Source organism: Lineus longissimus, chromosome 11, assembly GCF_910592395.1.
Source record: "Lineus longissimus chromosome 11, tnLinLong1.2, whole genome shotgun sequence".
Classification (NCBI taxonomy): domain Eukaryota; kingdom Metazoa; phylum Nemertea; class Pilidiophora; order Heteronemertea; family Lineidae; genus Lineus; species Lineus longissimus.
The window spans coordinates 14020497-14035572 of record NC_088318.1 but is presented as its reverse complement, the minus strand read 5'-3'; the positions used below and the strand labels follow the sequence as shown (position 1 = coordinate 14035572).

Here is a 15076-nt window from a genome sequence, read left to right as displayed (position 1 = left end):
TAAACTCAGAAATTTAATCTTAAAAATGGGTCTGGTGAAATCATCACTAGAATTTCTCCTCTGTATGAAGTGATTTTGTTATTATTGCTGCAAGCGATGTTGTCAGATTTTTGTTTAATTTTGCCTTAACTTTTCTAAAAATTACGTTAAAAATGACATTATGAACAAATCCAGCGCAGAAAGTGTTCGATCTTTGAGTCGCAGTTATAGTGCTCGACATCAGGTAGTTATTCCATGGCTGATGACGCTGTGACTCTGTGAATTTTGATCCTGTGTCGGGCTGATACTGATGGCGATGCGATGATGATGAGCTCCTCGACTCTACACTACAGCACTAACCACAGTGACACTATGACTAGTACATCAGAGTGAGACTGGGTGAAGTAGAGTTCAATAGATTACTGATTACCTGGTGATGTCCGTCTGTGTCGACTGTGACTGTGATTGAGATAAGGTTATAGGCCTATTGCAATATGTTCATGTACGTCATCGGGTCATTGTGTTATTTATTGAGCCGAGGCTGAAGTGGATATTAGATTGAACTGTCCCTGCTGCAGTAAAAATATCATAACCACATTGATTACTTCAACTGATGGCCACTTATTGTTTTACAGACTCGACCAACAACAGCGGCTATAACACATTCAGAATGTGACCCATTTCTTTGCCGCTGTGGGCCATGTCGATCATTTTACAAGCGCCACTTTGGACCAGACTCAGAATCGCATCTCGGAAGTACGGCTTTACACAGATCCACACAGACCTCTTCCCTGTTCAAGTCAAAAGAATTACTTAAAAAAGGAGATCGAGTCATTGTGTGGGGAGAGCGCAAAGGTAGGTGGAAAATGTGACTTTAAAAAGTTGAGTTCCATTAAGAGTAAGAACACACTGATTGCTGCTCATGGTTGTAAATGAGCACAAAGATTTCTCAACTGGCTCCCAGTCTTTTTGGCTGGTCCAGATGACAGAGCTGTTCTGTAAACTTTGATATTTGATGGCTCTTTCAAATCTTTGCTGAAACAATTGTTGGAATGAAAATAATTGAAGGGAACTATTCTAGTGTAAGGCAATTATTTCTGATCGTTTTGCATTAAGGTCTAATTACATGTACCCAGTACCTGATGTGGTTAGGTGTTCCACTTTTTCAGGTTTTGTGAGATTTGTTGGTCTTCTTCAAGAGGACCTTGTGGCACCAGAGGTTTTCGTAGGTGTTCAACTTGATGATAATAGTAAGTAGATGATGATCCTCCAGATGAATGTCTAAATTCTTAAAGAAAATGACCTCCCTTATCCCATAGTTGGAAAAGTTGGAGTTGAAAACTAAAATGAACTTATGAATGATCCCACTGACATGTTAGAAGTGTTTTTGATCTAAAACTCCTATTGATAATGCCATGTTTTTTTAGTGATTCCTCTTTGGTTGAAAAAGGAGTCACTAGGCCAATCAACCTAATTGGCACCTAACCGTTGTGGCATGTAAAACACGCTAATCCCACCTTTGAGGAAGTGTACTCCCAGGAGAACAACATTTCTAGGTGCAGAGCAAATGCTGAAGACAGTGATTGCTCACAACTTTACTCTTTAGTGCATGCTGACCTTGTTTTCCTGTTCAGAAACTGAAGTTCATCTGTAAATAATTTTATTCCAGTTGGTTCAACTCATAATGGTGTTTACAGAGGCAAGCGTTATTTCCACTGCCCAAGAGGTCATGGTGCCATGGTCAAGTACAGTGACGTGAGGCAGTGTACTGTTGCTGAGAAAAGGCCACCTTTGACGGGCAACTATATGTTCCCAAGTTTCAAGGAAATTCAAGAACAGAGAAGGAAGAGGAGAGAACAGTAGGTGTTGAATTTGGAATTATATGAAATAGACACCGCTCAGAATGAGGCATATTGAAAGCAGTAAAGTAGAACTTCTATAATAAGGGCACCATAGGGACTGAAATGCTCTCCTTGATTTTCCATCTTGAAAAAACATGCAGTTGCCATTTCTGATGTTTGACAAGACCAATCATGAGGATTCTGTATCATTTTAAAACAAGTGCTCTAATTTCAGAGATCCTGGTTTTGATGTTGGCTGTAGATCATGGAGTGGCTCACAGGAGTTCAGCCTCTTTCGTGCAAAAATTACACCACAGAAGTTGATCTTTGACACAGATGATGTTGCATATAAGGCAAGAACTTCTATTCATGTTGAACAATTGTCTTTTATGGTTTTCGATTATATTCAGATACCCAAATGTATACTGATCCTGAGCTTGGCCTCCATTGATGCTTCAAATAGCCATGTGACCAGTCTCTCAGTGTCCAAAGTAGGCAGTCCTGGAGGACATGCTCTGGTTGCCCGCCAATTTTACAGTCCCAACTGCTTGTGTGAATACGTTTTAAAACAATTTTTAATTGTATTTTCTTCTCACTAGGATTCCCTGAAGAAGGTCAGACGACCTGCGGGCGGACGGCATCAACAAGAAGCTAACAAATTGTCTCCTCAGGAACGTAGGATTCAGAAGTGGCGGGAGGAGTTTGGGGGAGACGACCGTGCAGACCAGATGGTCCAGACATTACAGAAACTCTACAAAGCTTATGATCATGGCTTGACTTTAAAGAAGAACAACGATTTATATGATTCAGATTATGACGAGTGACATTTTCTCTGCTCATCTCGACATATCTATTTTGCCATGCTAACTTTGGTCTGTTTTTCAATTCAAATTGTCATTACCAAGTGTTGTCTTATCAAATTCTAATTGTTAAGTTTTTGCTAACATATAGGCCTATTCCACTTGTTGCTGCTGACAGTGTAACATGCTTGTGAAAACTTATGATAAACATTCAGTGTACATATATACCAGAATCTAACAAGTGCCAAGTTTTGAATTAACATATATTTTTGTAGTACAGTTGACATATTTTTGACAGTGTATTTGTATAGCAAAATCCATATATTTTTATATAACAATCACTATATTTTTCTTGTTCTCGTGAATTAACTACAGTGCATAAGCAACTGATCCTCACATTTAAGGGAGTGCAGCAGTGGTTAAAGAAACAGAGGGCTCTTGTGAAGAGAGTGCTACATGCATGTAGGTGTACAAATACAGGTAGCCTATGTTCTCGGTTGGTAGCTAGTCAATGATGCACATCACATAACTCGCTTTGCATTGTGTTTGTTTTACAGTGTTTGTATTGAATTTGAATGTAAAGAGTGTGCTGCCAAATAGACCTTTCTGTCTCATACATGGTTGTCCTTCCCTTTACTTTTTGTCACACATGAAGAAAAGAACTTGGACCCACATATACATGAACTTAGCCTGCACTCTGAATTCTGTCCTCAAGGCAAATCAGGTCTCTTGTCTTCCTGGATGAGATAATACTGGTATTCCACTTGCGGACAACATCAGCTTTATACATGTACCTTGCTTGATGTGACCATCATCAAGAGCACATTGAGACTGCAGCTCTATCAATTGCAGGGTCCTAATGCTGTCCTGTATTGAGCAGCATACTTGGACCTACATATACCTTGCTTGAAGAGTCTGTCTTCAAGAGCACATTGAGACTACATCTCTATTAATTGCCAAGGGTCCTATGGCGTCCAATTTTCCCAAGAACCATCCTTGGACCAACATACCTTGCTCGATGTGTCTGTCTTGAAGAGCACATTGAGACTACATCTCTATTAATTGACAAGGGTCCTATGGCGTCCACTTTTCCCAAGAACCATCCTTGGACCAACATACCTTACTCGATGTGTCTGTCTTCAAGAGCACATTGAGACTACATCTCTATTAATTGACAAGGGTCCTATGGCGTCCAATTTTCCCAAGAATCATCCTTGGACCAACATACCTTGCTCGATGTGTCTGTCTTCAAGAGCACATTGAGACTACATCTCTATTAATTGCCAAGGGTCCTATGGCGTCCAATTTTCCCAAGAACCATCCTTGGACCAACATACCTTGCTAGATATGTCTGTCTTCAAGAGCACATTGAGACTGCAGCTCTATCAATTCCAAAGGTCCTGACGTCGTTCTCCGGTACAAGTCCCATACTTGAATTGGACCCACGTGTACTGTGTCTAATGAGAGAGTCTTCAAGAGCACACTGAGATTGCAGCTCTATCAATTGCAAAGTTCCTGATGTTGTCCTTCATTACAGTGTCATACTTGGACCCAAGTATAGCTTCAAGAGTACATCGAGACTACAGCTCTATCAATTCCAAAGGTCCTGACGTTGTTCTCCGGTACAAGTCCCATACTTGAATTGGACCCACGTGTACTGTGTCTAATGAAAGAGTCTTCAAGAGCACACTGAGATTGCAGCTCTATCAATTGCAAAGGTCCTGATGTTGTCCTTCAGTACAGTGTCAAACTTTGACCCAAGTATAGCTTCCTGTTAAGACTCTCTTCAAGAGCATGTCGAGACTGCAGGTCTATACCCTTGTGGTCTGGAGGATCATCTACTAACAAGGTTTATTGAGGCCTCCAGATCAAGCAGAAGTCACTGGCCGTTCCGATCTGGTTAATAACCAGCGGTCAAACAGACAAAGCTATTGGTGTAAGTGTTCCCTTCCTCATCTTCATTCACAGTGTGCAATCAGAGAGGGAGCTGGCAAGTACTAACAAATCAACAAATCTTTCAATTTAAGTTTATTTCGTTCCTCCAATAAAGAAAAGATGAGATACAGTGCTGATTGATATGAATATAATATTCATTCATTGTATGAATATTAATATTGTATTATATTATACAAATTGCACATTTATGTAGGACATTCCCTATGAAGCACTAAAAACTATCACATAAGAGCCTTGATACCCAAAATATCACTAAAGGTTTTTCACAATAGTGAACAGTCTTTTGTCAACATGATCAAATAATCAGCAGAGCAAAGCTAAGACTGGCTGCAGGTGCTGACAGTGGGCTATGCCACGCTTGTTTTTTTACGCTACAAGACTCTGTCATGATCACGGTGCAAAATTGCCGAGTATACTTTTACATACAGAAGCCAACAGTCGCCACCTGGCCTCAGTGACTCAACCTCCAAGAAGTTTGCACGGTGTAAACTTAATGCTGAACAAAGCAGGAAAATGCCAAGAAAATGTCCGGAATTATTTCAAGTAGCATCATAAGCATGCTAAATCTGTCTCTGTGCATCGCTTGAGCAAACAGAATGCCTCAAGGTCGATCCAGAGAAATCCCAAAGTGTCCTCGTCGAAGACGACAAAATGTCCCGAAATGAAAGTCGGCCTGGTGTAATTATCATAAGCCACTTGTCCTCTTGAACTAAATCTAAAAACAGAGAAAAATCATAGAAATCAGAGCCTCAGACAAAAAATTCATGAAAACAACCTCAGCTTTATACTCTGGTCACGAGTCCACAATGCACAGTTATACCGTTCTATTAAGGAAACCTTGAAACTGACAAATGCTGTCCTGAGTTGATAAGTGTCCTGATTACAGAGGTCAAATTCAATGGAAATGACCAACTAGGGAGCTCCAAGATATTCAGACTTTTAATCTACCGCATTAGGCATGAGAACATGCTGCCCTTCTAAACAAGTCAAGCTATCAAGAATCTACCTCCATTTACAGCTCTCAGGGACTAGATTGCTTCCCTCTCTGGAGCAGCCATTTGGAATCCTAAACGGCTGAGATGGCAACTGTCCTAATTGCATATCCGGGTCAGGGTCAGGCAAGTCAATCTCGCTCAAAGTTTCAAGTTCTTCCTGCTGAGTTAACGTTAAAACCATCGGACACAGCAAGTCGGCCTTCATTGTGATGCAGCCTGCTGGAATGTTGGGATCTCCCTTCAAAAACAAGCAGTATTTCAACATTAGCATTTTACCCAGTGTGCATTTGAGTAGGAGTTACACCTGACTCTATCAGTGCTTTCATTTTTTTTAAAACCAGCATCAATATTTGGTCAAATTACCTTCCACTACAGAGCCTTCAATGACACACAAATTCTTGGTAAAATTTGGACTCGAATCATTACTACACCACTATGCTTTACCAGCGATTACCTACCGTAATTTTCAACAATTCCAACTGCTTTAAATCGTCTGTATATCCAAGTTTAATAATCTCTACCCCATGGGCAGAATAGTCGCCCTTGAAGAACCCTGGCTGCACTACTACACCTGGGGTTGAACGCGGATGCAGAATCCTCTTGCAACTATATTCACACCTAGAAATGAGAGAAGTATGTCAGGATACAATGGGGAGCGGGGAGCTATCGTACTTATGATAAACACAAAGGTACAATGCCAGACCTGATCACATCTCTTGTGACATTGGGCAGGTCACTTCACTTCCATTGTCACGTCCATACTCCTTTAAGGATTTTGAATCAGAGGCGTGAGTCGGCAGAGGATGGAACAAAAATATTCATATTTTGTATCAAGTTACCAGACTCTGCTATGATGCTCATTCATGCACATAACCGGATACAAAATCTGGTATTTGTTGTTCAAACTTCAGCCAATTGACTTTGTGTTGCCGATTCAAATTTCTCAAACGAGTATGAGTTATAACACCAATATCATTCGTATCTGATGCCTGTAGTCACATGCACAAATGCGGAAAGATATCTTACTCGAATTCAGTGAATGTATTATATTTCCTAATATAAAGGTGTTGATCAAAGACACCAACGTTTCTCTCCTCGAACCCGTACTCTTCACTCAGCCATGTCCAGAATCTCAGCTAAAACAGGAGAAGTGAAGCATTGGCATTAGAGTTACAAGTTTTGAATTCAACCGTCAAATATGTACATGTTGATGTAAGACAAAGCTGCATGGTTACTTGAGGTCGTATAAACAACCCCGCATTGCACTTGTAAATTAGTTGTTGTAATCTGTAAAGCTAGCGTAGGCCTACTATAAGCAAAATACCAAAGTAGCGATGACCAAGTGACATAATGTCCTCTGGTATAAAAGACTAATGAAATGTCATCCTCCCTCCAGGGCAAATTGTTCCTTTCTTTGTAGATTAATATTGTAACTATTCAGGAAATTCAAATGTTCTTACATCGTGATCACCTGACGTCTGGTGCTTTTCTGGTGACTGACACTTGATACAGAGATCCTTATTTGCATTCTGAAAAATATTTGTTGTTTGTTGATATTTATAATGGACAGTTGTTTCCTAGCAATACACCTTTAGCAGCGCTAGCAAGTATAGATTAGTTAATTAATCCATACTTGGTGCTCGTGGCAAAGTAATGTATTTTATCTCTAGCAGCGGAAGCGGGCATAACTTAGATATCCAGACTTCTGTGAGGATTATTTACGGGAAAAATTACAGCCTCGTGGCTTTGAGGTGGTGCAGCTAGCTGGAATTATTGACAACAGATTGCAGCGATCAAAATTGCTTGTTTGCAGGGCACGTTACCTTTGTCAACACAATTGGGTGTTGCTTAGCAACCTCTCCCCCAATGCCAGTCCTGCACTGTGCGTGTGTCTCCCCATTACAGATCCAGACAGTAAACAAGAGCTTTGATCTCAGAGCCAGCTTCACATTGGCGGGTTGTGATGGATAGTAACTCCAGGCTTCAAGGCGACCAGCGGCATTGTTTATCTGAAACAAAGGAACTACCGGTAACACGGTAACATTTAATGGCGGACTATAGGCAGGAGTTGGGGGGTCAAATTATAGACTTTCATGACTGGCGACTGCATGGTCGTGCGGATGATGATTACACTACCTTGACACAGATCAGTCCTCCATAGCAACCTCTGTCTGGCTGCCATAATCCTACCATCCAGCCATAGTGATATAGAACTGCAAAGAAAACCTTTCAATAAGGCATAATGATACATTGCAACGACCAAGAGCAATCATAGTGGTATAAAAAAAGATCCATACATTAACTTTCAAAGGACTAGGCCTTAGCATTTGGTAACACTGAAATATGGAGATATTTGACGGTCCAATACGGATTGCACTTGGATAGTATTAAAGATACACAAGGCTTGTGTATATTTTTGATAGTATGTCACTGACAGCAAAAAAATGTATAACCTTTGGTCTGGGCCTCAGATTCTCACCTTTTGTGTAGATCTCTCTGTAAGAACAGTTCCAACCAGATATGTCAGATATGCTAAATTCTGAAAGGAGAAGGAGACATTATGTGAGGGGGGGGGGGGGTGTTTCACGACATTTTGCTATCATAGCCAGCAAATGATAGGTATTTAAGGTAGTTAAAGCTGACGGGTAAAATATACATTCCCGAGTATACTATAATTGTATAAAGGCCAAAGCCGAGCTGTATTACTATTATTGATATGTATCTACGTGATACATATCATCATACCAGATATAGCTCTCTACAGGATGGCCCAGAATTATTTTCCCCCACACAATGGATACACAATAGAACTCTATTGTGGGAGGGAAAAGCTTTCTGGACCACCCTGTGGTACACACATGTACATGATACACACCATTCCTACAACGAATTTTCCAAACATAGTCCTCATTACAACCCTCATAAAACCGTCGACAGACCGCAGATGCGACTGAAATTTCTCCTCCAGATAGGTATGACAATATCTCGGTTAACAGTTCAGGTGGTAAAGATAGAATTGACGAGGAATTCGTGTCTGACATGTCTGAAGTTTGTGGAAATTCTTCAGATTCCATGTTTACATTTTTTTCCACACGTTGTGGTTGTCGTTTGACTAATTCCGCCCTGACCACAGTCTACATTTACTGTAAAACGGGAAATGTTCGCGACCGTTTTATTTTCGCGATTAGAGGCGAATAAAGCTTCAATTTAAATTCTGCAGCAAACATGTTAATTCTTCGTTCTGTGAACATTATCACTTGGTTTTATTACTGTACTACCAACATCCTCAAATGAGGGGTATAATGGGGTGGGGTGGGGGTCTGTACTACCCAGTTACATACCTCCGGTGGATAATTCTGTCAAATTTGAAGAAATAATCAAGATGTGCCAAGATCCAAGATAGGCATATCCACCATGAGGACAGTCTTCAATGACCCAGAGTGTTGTCGTCAAGACACCAGGTCAAGCCTGCAAGTTGACACTTCCACACCAGCTGTGGCACCCCTAGCTAGAAGACATTTTGGGTTGTTAGACTTTCCGCCTAATGCTACCACTTTCACCCCATGGCAGTCACCATAATCATCTTGCAGAAAGGTTATGAGCGGTGGAATTTCTTCTTATTGTGAATATTCCAGAAGAACTTTTAGGAATCAAATAAGGCAATGGTTGTATTTATATACAGCTTATAAAATTTATTAACAGATGAAAATTACACGGATATAAAATAACTATATACACATACATACATTACATGTACATTGTACAACTACGGGTGCAAAGTGGTCAGAGTCCAGTTCAATATAAGCCAAGTTTGAAAGTTTTCCATTTAATAAAATGAGTTCATTTCATATTTGTATGTATAAAAGGTGAGCTTATATATGCATTGTAAATCTTGATGACCTTTTCTTTTCAAAATCAGCAACTGCAAAGCTTTTTGTTCCTTTTCACCAACTAAATATAATTATCTGGACTGCTCATTGAAAACAACCTTGGGTGATATGAATAAAGACTAGCAAATGCTTTTACTTCAATTTTGTACAGAAAGGCCTAGTGTAAATGTACATGGAGTTTTAGATAAAAGCATTTGCTAGTCTTTATTCGTATCACCCCTTGGCTCTGACCCATACAATTGGAACATTCTGATCCAAGACAGTGCATGAAAAACTGCTGCGGGTGATCTAAATGGAAAGCTTCAATAAACGTGAAAATAGACATCAGAATTACGTTGGTAATAAAGCTATGTTCCAAATAGAAACACATCAGAAAATGTCCAATTCTAAACCTTATTCAGTGACAACTCCAAAAGTAACCTAATTACACAAACCAAAAGATCTTTTTTCCCCATGTTTTGACACAACTTAAACTTACCTCTGACACACACTACAGAACAACACAACAAAATCAAAACACCGATGATTGTGCTGAAAAATAAACATCAAAGCAGAAGCATGAGCGGCAGGTCTTGAACTAAATTGCATACAGATACCAGGCACCACTTTTCAGTTTATCAAGTAATGTGATATTCAACTAACACAACATTGCTTTAACAACACTCCCTTTAAGAATAAGCATGGTGTTTTCTTTAACTTTTAGCTACTGCTTCCAGATACATAATAAAAATGGAGACATTTTTGTCACACATTTGTTTGATGACCCAAATACGAACATGAAATATGATAAACCCTCAAAATGTACTAGTTGTTTACTAGAGTTATTTTCTTCATTACTTTGAGTTGCTGCCCTATTAATTTTAAATCTTTTTAACGACCCAAAAATCACAATGAAACATGACCCTCAAAATGTACTATTTTGTTGCAGTTGTCATTCAAGTTATGAACAAATATCTGCCAATTTATTTGACATCTCAAAATGATTGGCACCAAAAAGTAAAATGAATGGTTGAAATACAATGTGATATACTACATAAGAGCTGCCTCAATTTTTCATTGTGTACATGTATATTTATCATTCTGAAAAGAATAAGATTTGACCATCTATAAGAAATGTAGATATGTGCACGGTGCACACGTTAATTTTAGGAATGAAAACACAATGGTGGTGAGTTCCCCTGAAAAGGTATCAACATATCAATTATTATCACTTACAACATGTTCGTTGCACCAATGTTTCAAATGAATGTATTCTTAACGGACAGATGCTTGCTCACGAAATGTATTTCAGGTAAGGTGTGAGGTACGGAAACTAGAAAGTACATTACATTAGAAACTGACTTCTCTGCTAGGAGAGTCTTATCTTATGGACATCAAGCTTACTTTTAATATAATCCACTAACAACCCATTGACAACTACCCTTTAAATGATATGAGCTGAAAAAATGCTATGATGATTGTTTGTTCTTTTTCTATTTTCTTCCTTTTCCTTTCCTTGAAAAGATTTGTTTCGCTGTTGATGAAAACAATGTGTCTATCAACCCACCCTAATGTTTTCCAGTTATAAATTACAACAACGGTAATGTGATATGAGGATCGCCATCAAAACGATTACAGGTTAAGAATTGATCGATGAATGAGTACACACACTACAGTATAGTTTCTCAAAATCCTTGAATGTCTGTGTCATATCCTTTGTTCTTTACACATTCCAGTATAATAGCCTCCACTGACTCTCTCTAGTAGGCGTATTCACTCCCTCTGAAAAAGAAGAAAACCATTAGCAAGATCAGAAGAAATTTGTCCTATCCATGGAAGACATTACCACCAACTCCACCAAGGAAAACCTGTGCCTTAACCGAGCAGAAACTATACATCGGGCCATATGTGATTCATCTGTCATAGGGGGAGGGCAGGTCACTGTACTTTTTGGCTGGGAAGGAGTACTTTTCCCATTTTCAACTAGGCAATCTACCTTGTATATCATGAAAGAAAAATAATTAATTTCTCGTTGATGAAGACATATTTTCAAGGGTATCATGAGTGATACATGCACCATACGATGTACGTCCTTACCCATCCATCTCGTAATCCTCAAACATCTCGACTCCACCGAGATCCTTGCCGATACCCGAGTCGGAGGTGACGCTGAAAGAGAATGGGTGCATCACAATCACAACATCAATAGAGGGAGCTGTGACTGAAGGAGGGAAATGTCACAAGGTTTGGGTGGCACTTGTAGTGTTTCATCATTATTTAACTGTTATTGCCGGATTTTCACCACCTTATTTCTACTTCTTCTCGCATGAGTTGACAAATCACAATCACACCAACAATATTTATTACGCCCCTTTTGTGATTTTACCAAAGGAGAGAAGTTCAAATGAAATAGGATCTACCGGTCAACGATGCTGATGACCTTCTCACCTGGTTGCCCTGCAGGAGAAGAATACGATCCTCTTCATCTTCTTGTTGTAGATGAAATAGTTGAACGACCAGATGCAGCCTTCTTCACCGTATGGGTCAGACGCCAAGTCAGGATTGTAACTAAAACATGAAGAGAAACCAATTGTTGATATTCTTTGGAATAGAATTTTGATAAAAGTCATTTTTGTTCTTAATTTAGTGACAAGAGTTTGTAAACTACAGTGACGGTATCCAGTTCTACTTCTACTATTAAGAGTTTGTGTACCACACATTTGTGAAAGATTTCTCAACAGTCCTATGATCGGGAAGCTCAGCTGATCACCCCTCAGTACTTCTTAGAGTGCGATATATTCATCATCCAGCGCTAAGACCAAGTCAAAGGACCTTGATGCCCAAACAAAAAAAGTGGGGGAATCAGGTGAAGGAGAGCCTGAATCCTAGTCACAACTGCCATAATGACCGAAGAGCCAAACATGGAAAACGTGACGGGCAGACTGTACCTCAACATACCTGTAGAGTTCACATTCTCCCAAGCCAATCTCTTCATCAAGAGCAGCCCATAACTGCGGTCGTAACATACTGAATGTGTCGCCCTCAGAGGCAAACAGGAGACTGTCTATTGAATTCATCACCCACTGGAAAACAAGCGCAATAGGATAGGAAACAAATTTCTCCTTTGTGATCATGATTCCAAAATTACAGAAACAATGCACACAGCAATTTCTTGTCTTCTTAAAAGTGTATTCAAGAGTGTCGCAAACAACTTTAGAATTATATTTTGCAAACCTGCAGACTTGGCTCCTTGCTGAACTCTCCACTTTTAGCATTGCTGAAGTCATAGTCCGGAGCAAAAGATGCGTTCAGGGTCGAGATGAGGTAGAACAGTGTCTTGGTGCTTATCGTGTCGCAGAGTGGCCCCTCGCCACCCTCACTGTCACTCACACTCCTGAGAAAACAACAAAGAATTGTTGAATACAGTGGAACCCCTTAGAGGACACCTCTATATGATTATGAAGGACACCTTCTTGTTAAAGGACAAAAGATTTTGTCCCAAATCAGTTGTTTCAATTCAAATTGACCTCTGTAATCAGGACACCTCTCTTTTAAGGACAGTATTTGTCACCGTCAGTCCCGAGGGCGTCCTTAATAAAGAGGTTCTACTGTAAATAAAGGAATTTATTTCAAAAAGGAAATGAGTCATCATCATGTGATGATGTTTTCGAATGATTGCTCATGTGAATATGTACGTTTTGTGACATTTATTTAAAGAAAACTTCCTGGATATCACTGAGTGATAAGGCCACACCAATCATTTTATCCGGCTATTCTACTTTTTTTTTATTTTTCAAAATCCAAATTTACTTACTTGACAGGGCTGTGAGACAGAGTACCCATTGGAGGAGACAGAGCCTGGAGATCGTTAGGGGCGTGACCGCCATCTTGGCTGATGACTTTGAACAGTCGTTTGTCATTCCCAGCCATTTTGCAGGAGTAACTCTCGATTCTGGAAAATGGAATGGTACAAAACGGTCATCAACCAACAATTAATCCTGTTCGTTCCACTTTTCAAGGTCACTCGAGTCATATAGTAGATTTGCCAGTCAACAGTTACTGGAATGACCCTTTTTAATCACTTCATTTGTAACAATTAGCAAGCAAAAACTTGTCGCACAATCATCTTATTTCAAATAATTAGGACTTACCGCCCATCAATTTTGCAGTCACCCATCTCCACTGACAGGGCACAATTGATGGCCTCAAACTTTGAATTTTCTAGGAGTTTCATCTTAAATGATTGTCAGGTCTGAAAGAGAAAGGCAAGCAAAATTTACTTCCTTGACCATGTACTTCCTTCAAATCACGTCTTTTGGTTATTCTATTGTGTACTCGTAGCACATACTGATACCAGTCACATGAAGACTACCAATTTGGGCTCCTAACCTACCTCCTACCAATAGACTCCATCTAAATTTAAGAAACTAGCCATGATAAGATGAAGACTACAACATGAACAAGCTTGATCTACGTTTAGGGCTTCACACCTGCATGCCTGTATTCTGAAGAGACTAACTCACCTATTCAAATAAAATTTTGAAATCAGCAATTTCACTTCAGGTCTGTTGTTTTGACGAGATAACTGAACACGGTAACAGATCCTCAGCAGCAGATTTAGAACTGATTTACAACGTTAACTAATATAGTAATAGTAATACTGTCTTTGTACTATGAAATTAATACAAAATTTATGATATCGAATGAGATGAAGTTTTTAAATTGAATCGTTTGCTGTAGCTTCTTGAGATAGTCCGTTGATATACGGTACTCGTGCAAGTCAAAATTTCCAACAATACTCTAGGCCTACTGCCGTACTGGTTTATCTCCGACGGGATGAGGTTGTTGAACGGACCTGATTACTTTCAAAATGTAACGTCAGCAAGAAAACAGTTTAAACTTCTTCGACAATTTCTGGGATGAATGAATTTGAATGTCAATAATGCAATATCACTGAAGAATAGAATGTGTGAAGGGTACCCTGTAAGCTACTTTTTAGCACTTTAAAATCGAAAAAAGACTCGAGGAGCCTTGCGGACAGTTCTTTCTAATACTCTTGGGATGATTCAAAAGAATTCTACACGGTGACGGACGCATGGAGACAGGAAACACGAGTTCTAAAGACATAGATAATTTTTGTAGGTCAAAGTCTCTTGGCGCCATCAAGCTCATAGGCAAAACTGATACTATGGGTGAAATACACTACGGATATTTCTTCCGTACACTCAGGAAATCGGGCACAAATCCTGTATAAAGATAGTTCTGGTGGTTCTTGGTATCTTCCTCTAACACCTCACACAAAGTTTATTGACATCGGAATTCCCAAGGTAGCCAAATTTGTTGATTTTATTCAGAGTTTTCCTCTCCTTCCTGAGTTGTTGACAAACAATGAACACTTGACGTGCTTGATGTACACAAAATGCACAGCGGAAGTGGGAAACTGAACTTTTGGGTTATGACTTTTGAACACCCACTTTCTCAGTTTTCCCGATAGTGGCGCTACTGTCTAATTGTGAAAAATGCGAGTCCAACAGTCCTTTAGTGTGCACCGAGCATTATCCGTGAGTTATATGAAAAAAGTATTCAATAAAAAAGATGTACTTTGGGATAAAGAATGCAATTCACAAAATATATCC

General features: G+C 39.5%; 3 protein-coding genes across 3 annotated transcripts; 1 reads left to right on the top strand and 2 right to left on the bottom strand.

Moving 5' to 3' along the window:
* The first annotated feature begins 93 nt into the window (after window positions 1-93).
* LOC135495882 (uncharacterized) lies at window positions 94-3222 on the top strand. Its single transcript, XM_064784880.1, has 6 exons — window positions 94-223; window positions 615-834; window positions 1149-1229; window positions 1649-1838; window positions 2056-2173; window positions 2420-3222. Exons 1-6 carry the CDS (start codon window positions 161-163, stop codon window positions 2642-2644), a joined length of 897 nt encoding a protein of 298 aa, XP_064640950.1. The 5' UTR covers window positions 94-160; the 3' UTR covers window positions 2645-3222.
* A 1439-nt stretch (window positions 3223-4661) lies between these two features.
* LOC135495820 (F-box only protein 31-A-like) lies at window positions 4662-8665 on the bottom strand. The gene is made up of 9 exons (XM_064784792.1): window positions 8447-8665; window positions 8051-8110; window positions 7708-7784; window positions 7395-7580; window positions 7032-7100; window positions 6598-6707; window positions 6030-6189; window positions 5583-5809; window positions 4662-5291 (listed from the first exon to the last, which is right to left on the bottom strand). Exons 1-9 carry the CDS (start codon window positions 8643-8645, stop codon window positions 5126-5128), a joined length of 1254 nt encoding a protein of 417 aa, XP_064640862.1. The 5' UTR covers window positions 8646-8665; the 3' UTR covers window positions 4662-5125.
* A 572-nt stretch (window positions 8666-9237) lies between these two features.
* LOC135495876 (repressor of RNA polymerase III transcription MAF1 homolog) lies at window positions 9238-14854 on the bottom strand. Its single transcript, XM_064784872.1, has 8 exons — window positions 13964-14854; window positions 13592-13692; window positions 13255-13392; window positions 12675-12834; window positions 12399-12523; window positions 11889-12008; window positions 11538-11609; window positions 9238-11222 (listed from the first exon to the last, which is right to left on the bottom strand). Exons 2-8 carry the CDS (start codon window positions 13672-13674, stop codon window positions 11201-11203), a joined length of 720 nt encoding a protein of 239 aa, XP_064640942.1. The 5' UTR covers window positions 13675-13692; window positions 13964-14854; the 3' UTR covers window positions 9238-11200.
* Window positions 14855-15076: the final 222 nt, after the last annotated feature.

What these genes read in the sequence shown, in the direction of transcription:
- LOC135495876 (XM_064784872.1), bottom strand. Translation starts at nt 13,674, where the DNA reads ATGAAACTCCTAGAAAATTCAAAGTTTGAGGCCATCAATTGTGCCCTG. An exon ending in CTGTCTCACAGCCCTGTCAA is followed by an intron (nt 12,835 to 13,254) that starts GTAAGTAAATTT and finishes TTGTTTTCTCAG; the next exon opens with GAGTGTGAGTGACAGTGAGG. An exon ending in GCAAGGAGCCAAGTCTGCAG is followed by an intron (nt 12,524 to 12,674) that starts GTTTGCAAAATA and finishes CTTGTTTTCCAG; the next exon opens with TGGGTGATGAATTCAATAGA.
- LOC135495820 (XM_064784792.1), bottom strand. Translation starts at nt 8,645, where the DNA reads ATGGAATCTGAAGAATTTCCACAAACTTCAGACATGTCAGACACGAAT. An exon ending in TGGAATTGTTGAAAATTACG is followed by an intron (nt 5,810 to 6,029) that starts GTAGGTAATCGC and finishes TTGTTTTTGAAG; the next exon opens with GGAGATCCCAACATTCCAGC. An exon ending in CCTGAGAGCTGTAAATGGAG is followed by an intron (nt 5,292 to 5,582) that starts GTAGATTCTTGA and finishes CTCTGTTTTTAG; the next exon opens with ATTTAGTTCAAGAGGACAAG.
- LOC135495882 (XM_064784880.1), top strand. Translation starts at nt 161, where the DNA reads ATGAACAAATCCAGCGCAGAAAGTGTTCGATCTTTGAGTCGCAGTTAT. An exon ending in AGAAGGAAGAGGAGAGAACA is followed by an intron (nt 1,839 to 2,055) that starts GTAGGTGTTGAA and finishes CTCTAATTTCAG; the next exon opens with AGATCCTGGTTTTGATGTTG. An exon ending in CAGATGATGTTGCATATAAG is followed by an intron (nt 2,174 to 2,419) that starts GCAAGAACTTCT and finishes TCTTCTCACTAG; the next exon opens with GATTCCCTGAAGAAGGTCAG.